General features: G+C 68.5%; 1 protein-coding gene across 4 annotated transcripts in view; it reads left to right on the top strand.

The window, feature by feature from the left end:
- EEFSEC (eukaryotic elongation factor, selenocysteine-tRNA specific) overlaps positions 1-8,564 on the top strand; it is a 118,038-nt gene extending 109,474 nt beyond the window's left edge. For all 4 annotated transcript variants that reach the window (XM_069561079.1, XM_069561081.1, XM_069561077.1 and 1 more), the window contains one exon: positions 8,186-8,564. In XM_069561079.1, coding sequence (XP_069417180.1) covers positions 8,186-8,373 — 188 coding nt within the window. In that variant the 3' untranslated portion in view covers positions 8,374-8,564. The remainder of the gene's footprint in view (positions 1-8,185) is intronic.
- Positions 8,565-15,710: the final 7,146 nt, after the last annotated feature.

The raw sequence follows: 15,710 nt of genomic DNA, 5'->3' as shown, positions 1-15,710 counted from the left end.
CCTCCCTGCAGCCCCAGGCCCAGCGGAGCCCCCGGCCGGCAGGAGCGGTGCAGGCCACAGCTCTGCCAGACGTGTCTGAGCCTGTGCGTCCGCCAGTGTGTGCCCGTGTGAGTCCGCACTCCTGTGTGTCTGTGCCTTTGAGTGCGTGTCTAGCCTGTGAGTGTGAGTCTGTGCCCGTGAGTGTGAGTCCGTGCCCGTGTGTGAGTCCGTGCCCGTGAGTGTGAGTCTGTGCCCGTGTGCGTCCGTGCCCGTGAGTGTGAGTCCGTGCCCGTGTGAGTCCGTGCCCGTGTGAGTCCGTGCCCGTGTGAGTCTGTGCCCGTGAGTGTGAGTTGTGCCTGTGAGTGTGAGTCCATGCCTGTGTGTGTCTGTGCCCGTGAGTGTGAGTCCGTGCCCGTGTGAGTGTGTCTGTGCCCGTGCGTGCACTCGCGTGTGTGTGTCGTTTTTCCTTAGAAGGGGGGTGACTGAGAGGCCAGCTTCCTGACAGGGCAGTTGTAAAACATTCATAAAACTTTTATTGGACTTGCCACCCTTCCAGATAAATATTTTTCGATTTTATGGGCTTGTTTTAGGGCCCTAAGCTTAATCATGGCTTTGTAGCTGCTTTAAAAAAAAATTAATTATTGTTTTGGCAGAGGGAGCCCCCACCCCCACCCCAGCAAAGGCGGCAGCTCTCTGAGCTCATGAATTCCTGCCTCTCAACTCTTGCCCTCTCCCTGCGTGCCCTCGCAGTGCGCCGGGGTGAGCCTGGACGCGGAGGAGAGCGGGAGAGGAAGACTCACTCCAGTCCCCACTGCCGCCCTGGCCTCGTGGGAGGGCAGTCAGGCCCGCTCACAGCACCCATGGGAGAACGGGCTCGGGGTCCCGCTGGGCACCTGCCGCCCCCGTGGAGCCGCCCGCTGGGCTGACGCGAGTGGGTTTGCACAGCCCCCGGCTCCTTCCAGCCCCTCGCGGGCTGAGCCGCACCCCGTTGCCCCCCGGAGCTCAGCGTGCTGCCCAGCACTCTGCTGCAGCCCCATCCTCCCCACGGCGGCGAGAGCTGTGTGCCCTGCAGAGGCGTCCACGCACGCTGTGTGCGCGCCGAGGGCAGAGCCCGGCTCTGTGTGCCCTGCAGAGGCGTCCACGCACGCTGTGTGCGCGCCGAGGGCAGAGCCCGGGCGAGAGGTGTGTGCCCTGCAGAGGCGTCCACGCACGCTGTGTGCGCGCCGAGGGCAGAGCCCGGGCGAGAGCTGTGTGCCCTGCAGAGGCGTCCACGCACGCTGTGTGCACGCCGAGGGCAGAGCCCGGCTCTGTGTGCCCTGCAGAGGCGTCCACGCACGCTGTGTGCGCGCCGAGGGCAGAGCCCGGGCGAGAGGTGTGTGCCCTGCAGAGGCGTCCACGCACGCTGTGTGCGCGCCGAGGGCAGAGCCCGGGCGAGAGGTGTGTGCCCTGCAGAGGCGTCCACGCACGCTGTGTGCGCGCCGAGGGCAGAGCCCGGGCGAGAGCTGTGTGCCCTGCAGAGGCGTCCACGCACGCTGTGTGCGCGCCGAGGGCAGAGCCCGGGCGAGAGGTGTGTGCCCTGCAGAGGCGTCCACGCACGCTGTGTGCGCGCCGAGGGCAGAGCCCGGGCGAGAGGTGTGTGCCCTGCAGAGGCGTCCACGCACGCTGTGTGCGCGCCGAGGGCAGAGCCCGGGCGAGAGGTGTGTGCCCTGCAGAGGCGTCCACGCACGCTGTGTGCGCGCCGAGGGCAGAGCCCGGCTCTGTGTGCAGTCACGCGTGCCCGGTGGGCCCCGGCGCGGCTGATGGGCTGTGTCCGTCCCTGCTCCGTGCTGCTGGACACGGCCCTGAGCACTCTGCATCCCCCGAGCTCCTGTGGGCCTCGTAGTTCAGAGACGCCGTGGAGGCTGCCTCCTGCTCCTGGAACGCGAGCCCCAGGAAGGAGCCCCCAGCTGCCTCTGCCTGTGCACAGACAGGACTACTGCGCCTGGGCAGGGTGGGAGCCTTCTTGGAGGCGGCGGCACTGAGCTTCGCTTGAAGGGGGCGGGGAGGTGGCCTGGGGAGGGCTGTCCCAGGCGGAAGGGACTCTGGCTCGGCTGCCCAGAATACGGGGGTTGAGGGGACGCTGGGTGGGGCACGGGATGCCTTCCGAGGGGCAGGATTGGAGGTGACTGGGGGTCCTGGCTCCAGGAGGAAGGTCTGACCCAGGCTGGAGGGGCGGAGAGAGGGTCAAAAATCAGGCCAGACGCGGTGGGTGACCAGATAATGTGAGGGCAGGGGAACCCTGATGCGTCGAGAGTCAGGTGCCACTGGCCCGTGCCAGGTGCCCAGGGTCGGGGACCCTTGCGGCCACGTGGCGGATGGCTGTCAGAGCCGCGCCTTGGGGACGCAGTGACCGTGCCACCAGCCTTGGAGGGCACGCTTGGGCACCCCCAACACCTGCCTCCCCTGGGCCTGTGAGAGCCAGCCAGCCCGCTCTGCCCCGGCCGGGGAGGGTGGACCCCGGAGCCCCTGTGTTCCGGGCAGGAGTGTGTTGGGACCCAGCTGTCACCCCCAAGCACCTGTGGCAGTCCGGACTGCAGCCCACCCGCCCGCGTTGGAGCTGGGGCTGGTACGTGATCAGACTGCCACCCGTGGGCCCTGGAGCCGACCGCCTCAGCCTTTGTGCCCCTTCTTTACCCCGGATGAGGCTTTTTCCCGACTCATAAAAATGACAGTTTTAATAAGTGGAATTTTTTTTTAAGAAAAGCAATATGAAGAAGACTTTTATTGTCAATAAGCTCTTCCTTTTAAACCAGTTATCGTAGTTTCTGCTCTAGGTATTTTAATTGAAGATTAACTGCTGTTAGAGTGTGCATTTAGGGAGTGAGTGTCTGGAGGGTTCAGATTCAGCTTTCTTGCCAGTGGGGACTGTGTTGGTGGGGCCACCGGGTCCCAGGCCCGTGCCCGCCAGCCTCGGGGGGCTGTGAGTGGAGGAGGCCCCCGCAGGAGGGTTCGTGACCAGCATGGGCTTCTGCAGGCAGGGCTGGTGGGTGTGTGCCCCGAGCTGGCTCATCCCGACCCGGGAGCCCCCCGCTCAGGGCCGGGGGGAGGCCAGCGCGTGGCCGCCAGGAGCTGACCAGAGCCTCCGCAGCGGTGGCCCTGCCTCTGGGGCCTCCTGTTGGAGGTGTGTGTGCTCTGCAGACCGGCCTGCTTCAGAACTTGTGTGTGTTGGGGCGGGGGCGGTTGCTGTGGTTGGGGGTGCTGGGCGGGGGTAAGAGGGGCTGGGCGGGGTGGGGGCGAAGCCGTGGGTGTGGGCACACAGGTGTGCAGGAGACGGCTGGCACGGCTGGGCTGGAGAGCTTGGACACCAGCCTGAGGAGCGGCTGAGGATTGCCGAGACGGGCGCGCGGGTCTTTGTTCTGGAAGGGTCTCTGGCTGCTGACCCACGGGCAGATCAGAGAGGGAGCTGGCCCGAGAGCCTGGAGGCTCCTGCCAGGAGGCCGGTCCCAGGCCTGCTCTCCCCCGCACCGGGGTGCCCATCACCGCTGCAGGGTCCGAGGCCCGCCTGGGGCTCCAGACCGCAGCCCAGGAACAGCCCTGTCACGCCTGCCCTGGCCGAGGCGAGCGGGAGCCGCTGCTGGTGCTGCGGGGTTCCCGGGCACCCAGCAGCCGCACACCAGCTGTGCCCGTTGAAGGCGACCGCGGGCCCCTCTGCCCAGGCCGCCCCCGCGACCCACCCTCTGATGCTCGCAGCCAAGTCATTTCCCACTTGAGAATGGTTTTCTTTTTCACCTTAAAACAAAGTCCTTCCTTCCGCACGGCACCCTGCTTTCCCTCCCCACGCACCCCCGGTCGCCAAAGCCTTGGCTGCGTTGTAATTTCAATTTACACAGTGTGAGGAAGATTTTTGCAAAGGGTCCTTTTTTGTTTTTGAAGAATTCATCATTGCTGCTAAGAAGCTTAATATAAGTTAAAGGAGGGATTAGGCAACATTAAGACGTCAAAATAGGGGTGCAGGCGCCCACTGCCTCGCCTCCGCCCGTCAAAGGGCCGCGAGGACCCGTTGAGTGTGGGAGCCTCAGATGGGCCCGTCGCCGCTGCCGCCTCCCCGTTTCCCTTTGTCGCAGGGACGGTGGAGCACACGTCTGATAAAAGCTTAATCACCTTATCTTTTTAAAGCAAATTGCATCTTTGTTTACATACGGGGTCCATAGCAGGACGGGAAAGAAGGGAAACTGGGCCCCCTCCGCCCAGCCTGCCAAGCTGGAGGCTGGGAGCACGTGAGCAGCCGGCCTCCTAGAGGAGGTGTTCCATCCAAAGTTGCCATCCCCCGAATCGGGGTTCGGCAGGAGGGGGGCCAGGTGACCCCGCCTGCCCCGCGCCGAGCTCGCTCGCCTCATACACTCCACCGCCTGCCTGGCGGCCAATCCTCCTTGGCCCCGGCCAGCCTGGGCCCCGTCTTAAGTGGCCTCAGCCACACCCGCCCCATCCAGAGTGGGGCTCTGGCTGAACTCACGGTCTCTGTGTCCCTCTGAGCTCCCCAACCCCCGTCACCCCACGATGTGACCCCCCCGAAAGGTCCCCCCGCCCCCGCCGCGGCGTCTCAGCTCTGCCCGGAGCTGCTTGCCCTGGGAATGGCTGGACTTGAGCCGGCCAAGGGGGGCCACTGTGTGGGCCGGTGACCCGAGCCGCCCACCCGCGTGGAGGCCCCTCGCCCAGGCTGGCCCCGACATGAAAGCCAGGCCAGCAGCTGGAGGCAGTTTGGCGGCTTTGATGGCCACGTCCGGGCGGCACCCGCGGCCCGGCCTTGGGAAACAGCACGGCCACATTCTTCCCTGATGACCGAGCCCGGCCCGGCCAGCGGCCTCCGGCCCATTGTGCCTTTGTGTGGGGCTGGCGCTCGGTGAGAAAGGCCACGCCCGGCCCTGGGAGAGTGTCCCCAGGGGGAGCCGCGGGGAGCAGCATCGGCCCAGGGTCACGCCCGTCGCCCCCAGGCCGCCGGGCTGCTGGTCGGGGGTGGGGCAGGCCGCTGGGCTCCGAGAGTCCCCGGGTTTAGGGAGAAGGAGCAGGGACCCCCTGAGCCCGGGGTTCAGGCGCTGTGAGAGCCTGGAGCCTGGCGGCCCTCCCTCCTGCCCGCCCCGCCCCCGCCGGGTCACGGACGGGCCGCTTGCCCGGTGGGTGGCGTTTCCCGCTGGGCGGCCCCCTGGTCTGCTGCCCTGCACACCCAGGCAGGACCCCACCCACCCTCTGGTTTCATCCGACACACCCGCCTGCAGTCGCAGGCCAGACCCCCATCCCGCCCTCGCCCCAGACCGGCTGCCGGGGAGCTCCTGAGCTGCCAGCCAGCCTGGGTGGGATGGTGGCTGAGGAGGAGTCAGGAAGGGCAGGGCACGTGTCCAGACGCGGCGCCCTTGGTGTGGTGGCCGTGGGGTCACACTCAGGACCCGGGATGCAAAGGAGGGGAGAGGCGCCGTCTCCTGGGCAGAGGTCCGCACGGCGGCCCCCGGTCAGCAGTCGCCCAGGGCAGTGGTCCCGGGGTGGCTCCGGGGACGCCTCCTGTGCAGGCAGGCGGTGGGAAGGGCCACCAGAACTTGGCCTCAGCGGCTGAGACCCTTCCTGTCTGCTCGTGAGCCCGACTTGGGGGGCACCTTGCGGACATGGAGCCCGCGGTCCCCCCGGAGCCCTGGCCCCACAGCCCCACCAGCACGGGGCCAGGCGCTTGCTGTCCCCAGGCGTCACGCTCCCCCCAGGACTGGATGCTCAGATGCGGCCCTCAGCACTTCCACGTGGCCAGTGCGTGGCGCCGGGCCCCCGGGTCCCCCTAGTCCTTCGCGGGGCAGCCAGCCCACAGCACCATCCCCGCTGGCCTGCAGGCCGCCCTCCCGTCTCACTGCTGCTTCCTGCCTGCCCCTTCTCAGACCTGAGCTCTGAGAACGCGCCCCCGGCGTCTCCCAGGCCAGGAGCACTGTGTACAGGCTTCCAGGCGACCACCGACGCCCTGACCTGCCCTCCGTCCATGCCACTGGCCTCTCGGCCGAGGGGAAAGGCCACCCTGAAACAAGGCGGCTCCCAGTAGCGCTGCCAGGAACCCCAACAGCCAGCTGCCCCAGCGGACGCGCGCTGCTGGTCGGCACGCTGGCCTCGCGTCCAGGCCGCCCCATAACGAAGCAGAGAGCAGCAAGAGACACCACGTCCTCCCAGCACCCGGTAGACTCCCGGCTCCGCTGCTCTGGGCGGTGCGAGGTCTGTGCCGTGGGTAATAAGAGCCCTCACAGCGAGATGGCCCGCAGATTGGGCCGCGCCTGTCTCCCCGCCAGGCGCCAACCCCGGGAGCCCCCTCCCTGGCAGCCGTCAGACCTCGCAGTACCAGAGGGCCCGGGCGCCCATGCCGTCCTCCAGGGTCGGTGCCAGCCCCCGCCCTGCAGGAGGAGCCCGGAGGCAGAGGGCACCTGCCAGCCTGGCGCCTGCGGGAGGGCTGGCCCAGGGCCCTTCCCACGCCCCGCGCCCTGGCCCAAGGCCTGCGGTTCTTCAACCCGCTGCCCAGCAGGAGCCTGGCTCCCCGGGGCAGTGGGCCCCTCGGCCACTCGGTCCCGGAGCCTCATCGACCAAGCGCCCGGCCCCCCGCGCAGTGGAGAGGCAGGCGGAGCCCCCGTGCAGGGCAGGGCCGCCCCAGCTGAGTCTGCGGCCATCCCCGTCCCAGACGCCCCACGGCTGCTCCTCGCGTGGGTCCAGTGCAGCGCCATCTCCCACAGTCTGCCTCGGGTGCACACCCCCGCTCCCAGGTGATGGGCTGGGGGCGGCCGCCCGCATTCAGCCCCAGACGTGGCCCAGAGTTCACACACCCGCCCAGCCCAGCCCAGCCCCTCAGGCCCTGCTCCCCACAGGCGTGGGGTGGGGGGAACAGGGGTCCTCCTGGTGTGACGCAGGGCTCCGCTCCTCGGGGAGCCAGCCAGCGCCCGGGCGGGGAGGGGAGGACCCCCCAGGCGCCGGCACAGGTGGGTCAGGGGGCGCCCACCCCCACCCCGCAGGCTCCTGACACCCAGCCGGGGGTCTGGGGCAGATGGAGCCCCTGTGTGTGTGTTAGGAGTGAGGGCCTGTGCTGGGACACGGCGGCCTGCGCTGGGACACGGCGGCCTGCTGGTACCCTCGCTGCCCAGAGGGGGAGGGCACAGCTTGCTCCCACCAGGACCCCCAGCAGGGTCGCGGAGCTCACGGAAGGGGAGTGACTGGCCCTGGGGTGCCCGCTGGTGCAGGGCTGGCCGGAGCCTCAGCCCGTTCTCCCGGGGCAGCCCATGAAGAGGCTGCACCCTGCTGCCCCCAGGCAGGCTTCTTGTAAAGACAAACCCTGCAGAAAGGGGCCCTGGAGCCGGGGAGGGCAGGGCTTCCGCACAGAGGAACACCATCAGCTGTCGTGAGCCCTCGAGGGCCCAGGACCAGCTGCGGGGACAGAGAGCAGTGGGCGGTGGGTGCCAGCAGGAAGCGAGCTCTGCCGTCGCTCAGCCAGCAGTGGAGACAGCGGGTCTGCACCCGGCTTGGGTGCTGAAAGGAGCCACGGAGCCGTGGGGCTGCCCCACTTGGCCTGGAGTTGGTGGACAGCGTCCGCCAGCACCCAGGGAGGGGCACCAGCTGGAGCTCACCGGCCCCTCCTTCCACCCTCCCACCCCCCGGGGTCCCTGGGCAGAACCGTGATGCCTCCCGCAGAGTCACCCCAGGCTAGAGAGTGTCTGGGGTCTCGGGTGAGAGTCAGAGTGAGCGCCCGGGGCAGCAGGCCATTCACGGCAGGAGAGGACAGGGCCAGCGAGCGCGGGGCTGCCCCAGGGGCCTGGGCACAGGCTGGGTGCGGGCAGGGGGCTGGGAGCTGGTGGGAGCCTCACTGAGCCCCAGGCCAGACAGGCTGGTGGCCAGAGCAGCATTGGTGGGAGAGCGAGGCGGGGGAACCGAAGGGGCGGGCCCAGCCGGTGCTGGGGGGGTCCTGGCTCCATGGGGGAGTCGGGCCAGGCTGGTGCTGGGGGTCCTGGCTCCACTGGGGGTGGGGGGGCAGGCCAGGCCTGTGCTGTGGGGTCCTGGCTCCATGTGGGGGCGGGCCAGGCCAGTGCTGGGGGGGTCCTGGCCAGGCCAGTGCTGCAGGGTCCTGGCTCCATGGGGGGGGCGGGCCAGGCTCCATCCGGGGCGGGTCACTGCAGAGTTGGGGACCGGATGGAGTGACAGGCTCCCCCTCTGTGCCTTGCAGGTGGCCTGAGCCCCGAGTCCAAGAAGATCCTGACATCCGCCCTCAAGAAGCGGGGCCGTGCCGGCCGGGGCGAGGCAGCCAAGCCGGAGGAGGCGGAGCGGCTGGAGCCTGCCCAGCCCGTGGGCCTCAGCCTGTCCTTCAAGCGCTACGTCTTCGACGCCCACAAGCGCATGGTCCAGTCTCCCTGAGTGCCCGCCGGCCCCCAGACCCGGCCAGGCTGCAGTGCCAGACATGCCTCCGCCTCTGGGCGCTCCCTGGAGGCCCTGGGCAGGCTCTGTCCCCACACCCCATGCCTCTCGCCAGAAGAGCCATCTTGAAAGGCTCAGGGTGCCCCAGGCTGCCCGGTTGGCAGCTGCAAATAAATGCCCCGTGGTGCCCACTTGCCGTGCTGGTCCCTCTGCCTTCACGGGCGCCCCCTCCCTCCCAAGGCGAACGTCAGAGGAACTGCCGCGGCTCCTAAGGGGCCTGGGGCTGCAGGAGGGACCCAGACTCAGCACCCAGTGGGCTGAGGGTATCCATGAAGCGTCAGGCCCTTAGGCAGCCTGGGTGGCCCCGGGGTCTCCTGGACCTTGAGAGAGCAACCATATCCAGGGAAGGCACCTCCCAGAGGAGCACCCATGGGGTATCTGGGAGTTGTGGGGGCCAGGCTAGTGCGACGGGGCAGGAGGCAGGCCGGGGGCTGCCCCGACACGCCAGCATCAGGAGCTCCCAGGCCGGGCGCTAAGCCCCACAGAGCCTCTCAGAGCCCCGCAGAGGCCCTCAGAGCCCCCTCACACCCCGCAGAGCCCCCTCACGCCCAGCAGAGCCCCCTCAGCGCACCGCAGAGCCCCACAGAGCCCCCTCACGCCCTGCAGGGCCCCACAGAGCTCTACAGAGCCCCGTAGAACTGCTCAGAGACCCACAGAGCTCCATAGAGCCCCGCAGAGCCCTGCAGAGCCCTACAGAGCCCCGTAGAACTGCTCAGAGACCCACAGAGCTCCATAGAACCCCTCAGAGCCCCTCAGAGCCCTGCAGAGCCCCCTCAGAACCCAACAGAGCCCCTCAGAGCCCAACAGAGCCGCAGCCTGGCTCCTCTGCCCCCCTGCAGCCCAGCCATCCCTGCGGACAGGTCACGGGGCATCAGGGCGTTTACAGACGTTTGCAGGACGGACAGATGCTCCAGCGGCCCTGGGTTTGGCCTGCAGGTGGACACAGGGCTCCCTTTTACCCCGGTAATCGGCGCATCATACCATAATTTCCAAACACGGCATTAAAAGCATTACCAGGGACAGGTTGTGATCAGGTGACTAGGGCCTGGTCAGCCCTGAGCACAGCCCTGGGAGGGCAGGCTGCTGTGGCCCCGTGTGTGTGGCTATGCTGGGTGGGAGGTCCGTGTCCAGGACGGTAGCAGAGGGCCAGCCAGGCAGGGAGAGTCCAGACCCAGTCCCCACATCCCAGTCGGGAAGCCCCTGTAGAACGTCACCAACTCCACACCGCCGGCCAGACTCTGGGCCCTGCTCCCATTCAGCCCCCACCCCTGCCTGCAGCTGTCTCTCCAGGATGGGGTCCCCAGGGGGTGACTTCAGGGAGAGGCCCTGCAGCCCCCAGCCCGGTGCATTTCACGGGGAGCAGCAACCCCAGGTGAGAGGTGGACTCGGGCAGGGACGCCGAGCCACAGGGCAGGGGCCCCCAGCCATGGCGTGCGGCTTCGGAGCAGCGTGCCTGCCTGCGTGGCCTGCAGCCCAGGAGGAGATGCTATCAGGCCTGGCATCGGTCAAAACCCGAGTGCCCCAGCCACGTCGGCTGGGCACAGCCTTTGAAGGGGGAGCGCGGCAGGCGGGCACCTGGGGGCTGGCACCCTGTGCTCTCGTGGGCAGTGCCCACTTCCTGTGGCTCTGGGCACCCCCAGACTTTCTGCGTCTCAGGAAGAGAGGGCCCTGAGGCAGCCAGTGGCATCTGCAACCCCCGCCCGCCGGGTGCCCCAGGAAGCAGGTTCCAGTTTAGAAGTGGGGGCCACCCGTGTGCAGTGGAGCTGAGCTTTGAACCCAGGGTCTGGACGCCCCCAGAGGCCCCCACCCCGCCCCAATGCCTCTGCTGCGGCCTCAGAAAGAGCTGCCCGCGGGGAACGGGCCCGGGGGCGGGCGTCCTGCCACGGGCTCGCTCGGCGGGAGGGGCGGCTGCGATCTGCAGGCCCCTGGCTGGCTGGCGGGGCTAATGCACCAGCCGGGCGATAAGCCTTATCTGGAAGCGTCTCTGGAATCGAGACTCTGATGGAAACAGGCTTCTGGGTTAATACAGTTTTGACAGATAAAGTCTCGTCGACGGGAAGCTCTGGGGGCCAAGGCAGGCCAGGGGGCAGCTTCTGTCCTTGCCGGCTCCTGCCCGGCCGGCACGTGCCCGTGGGCCCATGTCTGGGGGGTGGCCCGTCCTGGGGCCCTGCCCTGCAGGCTGGGGGTCTGGCGTGTCGTGGGAGTGGGGCGGCAATGCGGTGTCAGGCGTGCACAGGGCAACAGTGTGCTCCTGGGCCAGCTTGTCCCTGGGGCCCGGTGGGGGTGGCATGGGGACTCACGGCCCCTCTGCACACACCCGGGCTTCCCCGAGGGGGCCCAGGCCTCCTCTCAGCGGCTGGAATTCCCAGCCTCCCTCTGGGGGCTCAGGCCAGTCCTAGCCACGGCCTCCCAGCTCTGAACTCAGCCGTGTCTGTCTCCCTTGGCTGCGTGAGGCGGGGTGAGGTCACGTCCCTCACCCTGGCTGGGCCCCTGGGAGCCTGCACACCACAGTTCTGATTAAAGAGAGTAACTAGCGTTTGGCCGAAATGGAGCGGGGCCGCTCCCCAGCCGGCTCAGGCAGGGCAAGGGCACGATGGCTGGGAGGCAGCCAGGCAATGGGGTGCCAGGCCAGGGGTACCATGCCCCCGGGGCAGCTGACCCCAGCCCTGGGCCTGCGGCAGGGCAGGGAGGCGTGGGCGCAGCCGCGGAGGCCGCAAGAGTGTCAGCTCAGCGTTTAAGAGAAGCCCCAGCCCCCAACTTCCCACCAGCTCTGGGCACCCCTCGCCAAGCCCCAGGCCCTCCCGGGGGGCAGGGGCCCCTCGAGTTGGAAGAGGACCCCCAGGGCGGGCTCTTGATGGGCCAGTGGGGTGGAGCCGGGCAGGGGGTAGGGGTGCGTGCAGGCTGAGGCCGAGTCCCGGGAAGGGAGGGGACAGGGTTGGGAAGACGCCTGGGTTGCTCACTGCACCGCTTACTGAGCACCTGCTGTGTGCCACACTCTGTGGGCCGGGTGGCCCTGTGCCCCCCCAACCCCCCGGGCTGGCAGGTTAGAGGTCGTGCACCCATGGGGTGTTGCTCAACGCCATCCCCCCTCTCTGTTATCACCGGGTCTGGTGGGGAGACAGCTCGGCAGAGAGAAACGGCCGCTTCCTGCGGCCACAGCTGGGCTGCAGATAAAGGGCGGCTGGGAGCCCAGCCTCCCACCTCGTCCCCTGGGGGCACCCACAGACAGCCCGGCGCCCAGCTTCCCACAGCCACCACCCAGCAGGGCACCTGCCCCCCAGCCACAGCCGCACCCTGCAGCCTCGGGGAGTTGTCCATCCCATCTGGGGACGGGAGAGATGGGGGTGGACCAGGTAGATGCAGGACCCAGGCTTCCCCGGAGCCCCAGGCAGGCCCTAGGGGCCCAGCTTCCCTGAGGCCTCCAGCTGGGCCCGAGTGCACTGATCGCCTTTCCCACGCCAGGTGGGCCCTGCCCCGTCCAGCCCGCCTCAGCCCATAGTCCCATCCAGGCCTGTCAGGTGGATGAGCGGGGGGCCCAGAAGGAAGGGCCGCACACAGGGGGGACGGGGGGGCCTCTGTCCTTGGCACCGGGGGGCAGACGTCCGCCCCGAGGTGGGAGCCCACAGTGGGAGGGGTGCGGGACACCTGGGCGTGGTAAGCGCAGCCCCATGGCTTCCAGGAGACATGGCACCCGGGGCTGGGGGGCGGGGGGCGTCAAGGCCAAACGGGAGAGGAGGGAGATCGGGGCGTGCTCTGCAGGGCCAGGGGCAGGCAGAGGGGGTCTGGACACAGCTGGAGATGCTCAGCCAGCGCTAGTCCTGCGGAGGCGGCCGGGCCCCCCAGGGGGCCAGGCAGGGTGGGCAGACTGTTGTGCAAGGGGCAGAGGCCTGAAGCAACCTGCCCTCAATCAGATGTGGGCCTCCGGCCAGTGGCGCCTCCCGGCTCTCAGACCTCAGGGGAGTTGGGGTGATGGGCGCCCCTACCCCAGTACCTGCCAGGCGCAGGGGGCTCCAGCCAGAGACCGACTGGGGAGCAGACGTCCCGCTTCCTGGGCCCCTCCTCACGGGGAAACGGGGGCACACGGGGGTCCTCTGCCCCCAGGGCAGGTCCCAGCGCAGAGCAGGGTCTGGGTGCGCGGGTGGACGCCGGGTGGGCTGCTGATAAGAAGAGACAGTTGTCAGAGTCACAGGGTGCCACTGATAGAGAGACAAGATCTCCCGGCGGGCGGAGGCGCTGGGCGGGGACCCCCCCGGGGGTGCCCACATCTCGGGTGGAAGCACTGAGGCTGTCCCCGCCCCCGGCCGGAAACCCTCACCGCGAAGCCAGGGGACAGGCCTGGACTGGGGCGGCCAGCCTGAGGCCACCCTGGGACAGGGCTGAGCCGGGACCCGGGCCCAGCCTTGAGGCTGCAGCTCAGACGCCCCCTGGGTGCTGGGAACGGGGCCGCAGAGACAGACAGAGATGAACAGAGACAAATAGCAGGACAGAGACCCCAGGAGTGACAGCGGGGCAGACTCAGAGAGACACTCAGAGGGGCCGGGCCACCCTGAGCACCGAGTGCACCCTGGGGGCGGCCCCAGAGACGAGGGCGGGGGTGGGGGGGGCGCGCGCGGGGCCTGGGGCCGGCCCTGCTCCGATTGGCCGGGGCTGCCTGCAGTGGGAGCCCGTAATTGATTCCCTGGGAGGACGGGATCATTTCCATGCAGAGAATTAAGATTTCCTTCCAAGATGGAAATAAAGATTAATTTGCAATTTCCTTCCTCGCTGCACACAGGAGAGCGGCTCTGCTGGAGGCGGCCTCAGCGGGCAGGTGGGCCGGAGGGGGGCGGGCGGGGGCGGCCTCACCGGGGGAGAGCGGCCTCCGGGGGCTCCTGGCGCCCCCACCCCACGTGCCCGCCATGGCCCCGAGGGGCAGCCTGTCCCCCGAGGGCTCCCGGCTCCATGCCCGCAGCTCACGGCACCCCCGCCTCCGGGCCTCCACTCGCCACACCAGGCGCACCAGCCAAGCCCAGGCAGGAACCCAGACTGGGCCCCTGGAGAGAAACACTGGGTCCCCACAGCCTCCAGCTCTGCACCCTCCACTGGGGCCCAGGGGCAGAGAACGACAGCCCAGCGCAGACGCCAAGGGGCGCCCACACGCAGGTCCCTGGGCCGGGCATCCCAGGTTGTCTCCAGCAGGCAGGGCACGGGGCCACGTCACACCCTCCGCCCTCTCCAAGCCCGCTCCCTGCCCACACACTCTCTGAGTGAGCCCAGCCTGCCCGGGCCAGGCCGAGGCCCACCCATAGCCGGGGCGCTGCGACCCCGGGGCCCCTTTGAGTGGCCCCAGCACAAGCTGGGGGCTGGCGGTCTCGCCCACGTCCACAAAGGCTCAGGGCCAGTGTTCAGTGTGGCCTCTGGGCAGTACCCCTGGGAACCCCAAGAATCTGACCTTGGGCTCTCCGCCATGTGTAGCCCTGAGACCTACCGCACTCACCTCCGCTCCCCGCCCACCCTGCGCTGCCTGGTGGCCCACCGTGGGCCCCGCACTCTGGGGAGTGAGCAGCCTGGAGCTGACCTGGGCACATGAACAGCCTGGAGCTGGCCCACCGTGGGCCCTGCAGCCCGGGGAGTGAGCAGCCTGGAGCTGGCCCACCGTGGGCCCCGCACCCCGGGGAGTGAGCTGCCTGGAGCTGGCCTCTGCACTTTGTGCCAGCCTCTCCTGATGATGACCTCTGCATGACCTCCTCCAGCACAGGAGAGGCGGGAGGAGGAGGTTTACGAGCCGGGAGGCGGGCGCATTCCTCCCGGGTGCAGCCCGCCGGCCTTTGCCTATCTCCCCATCGCCACAGGACCGAGGGCCCGGCTGCCCCCAGAGCCCCGAGCACCCCTCCCCAGCCCACCTGCAGACACCACGTGCTCCAGAGCGGGACGTCACCCAGCCTGCCCACCCTGGCCCCGCAGGCCAGGCGGGGCCCACCGCCGAAGCCTCTGCTTGCACAACCCCAGACACAGGGCGATCCGCACCCCCAGCCGAGATGGGCTGCCCCTCGCGGGGGGACACCGGGGGCTCCGAGTCTGCACCTGCAGCTCCCTGCCCCCAGGGCTGACCTGCAGGGCGGCGTCCCCCAGCCAGCACCTCCAGAAGCCCGCCCCGCCCTCACCCGCACCCCGAGACGCCCCGGTTGCTGTCAACCGCTGCATGAGGCTCATCGCCTCATTGATTCCTTTGACCAGTAACAGGACTGTAGTTCCCTGCACGCTGCCCAGGGCCTCGGGGCATCTTGGAACGGCCTGCCCCCTCTGAGGGGCACCAGGAGGGCGGGGACGACCGCCGCTCCGGCCCGAAGTCTGTGAGTCCCAGTCCAGCCTCTCTCCAGGGAGAGTCAGCATCCAGGTCCATCCTGCAGCTTCCACGGGCTGCCTGCCCCTGGGGTCACATGGCCAGTTCCCAGACCCCACAGCCACCAGCACCCCACTTTCAACAGCACAAGCAGATGTGGGCCCAGTGAGGCCTGGAACAGGTGTCTCACCCTCTGTGGGCCCACAAGATGAGTGACTGGCAGGACCTGTCCTCCCAGGGAGCGGTGAGGGTGGAAGGGTACGCAGCAGGTGCCCACCGCCTGCTCCACGGCTGCCGCCGGGGGTCTCCTAGAAAGAGACAGTGACTGCCCCAAAGTGGGAGCGGCGCTGGCCTTCATCAGCACGCGCTGGGTGCGGCACAGCGCCCGGAATGTTACCGCATGAGGCCCACTCACCTGAAATTATCCGGTGATGAAAGTGGTCACAGAGGCGCGCAGCACTGATGCCGCGAGGACGGGCCTTGGAAACACCGCGCTGAGAAACAGCCAGACGCTAAGGGGGCCGCGCCCCGTGATTCCCCGAGTGTGGGCTGCCCAGAGCAGGCGGCTCCGTGGAGACGGAGGGCGTGTCCTCGGGCCAGGAGAGGATGGGAGGAAGAGGGCCGAGAGCGTGGGGGACAGGGTTCTCTTCCAGGTGCTGAAAAGGATCTAAAGCTGACTGTGGTGATGGCGTGCAGCTCTGCGACTGTCGTGAAGCCACAGGGTCACACACAGAGTGGGCTGTGTGCTGTATGTCATGTCACAGGGAAGGTGCTTTAAAAAAAAGTAGCAATAAAGCTACCATGTGACCCAGGAATTCCACTCCTAGGCCTGGACCAGAGAGAGCGGAAAACGTCGGTCCACACAGAAGCGCGTGCGAGTCGGGACGGCGGCGTGGAGAGGGCCCGACTCCATCCGCTGACGGGTGGAGAAGGAAACGTGAGGTTGAATACGGAT

Source organism: Ovis canadensis, chromosome 19 (assembly GCF_042477335.2).
Source record: "Ovis canadensis isolate MfBH-ARS-UI-01 breed Bighorn chromosome 19, ARS-UI_OviCan_v2, whole genome shotgun sequence".
In the NCBI taxonomy this organism is placed as follows: Eukaryota; Metazoa; Chordata; class Mammalia; order Artiodactyla; family Bovidae; genus Ovis; species Ovis canadensis.
This window is presented reverse-complemented; position numbering and strand designations above follow the sequence as displayed.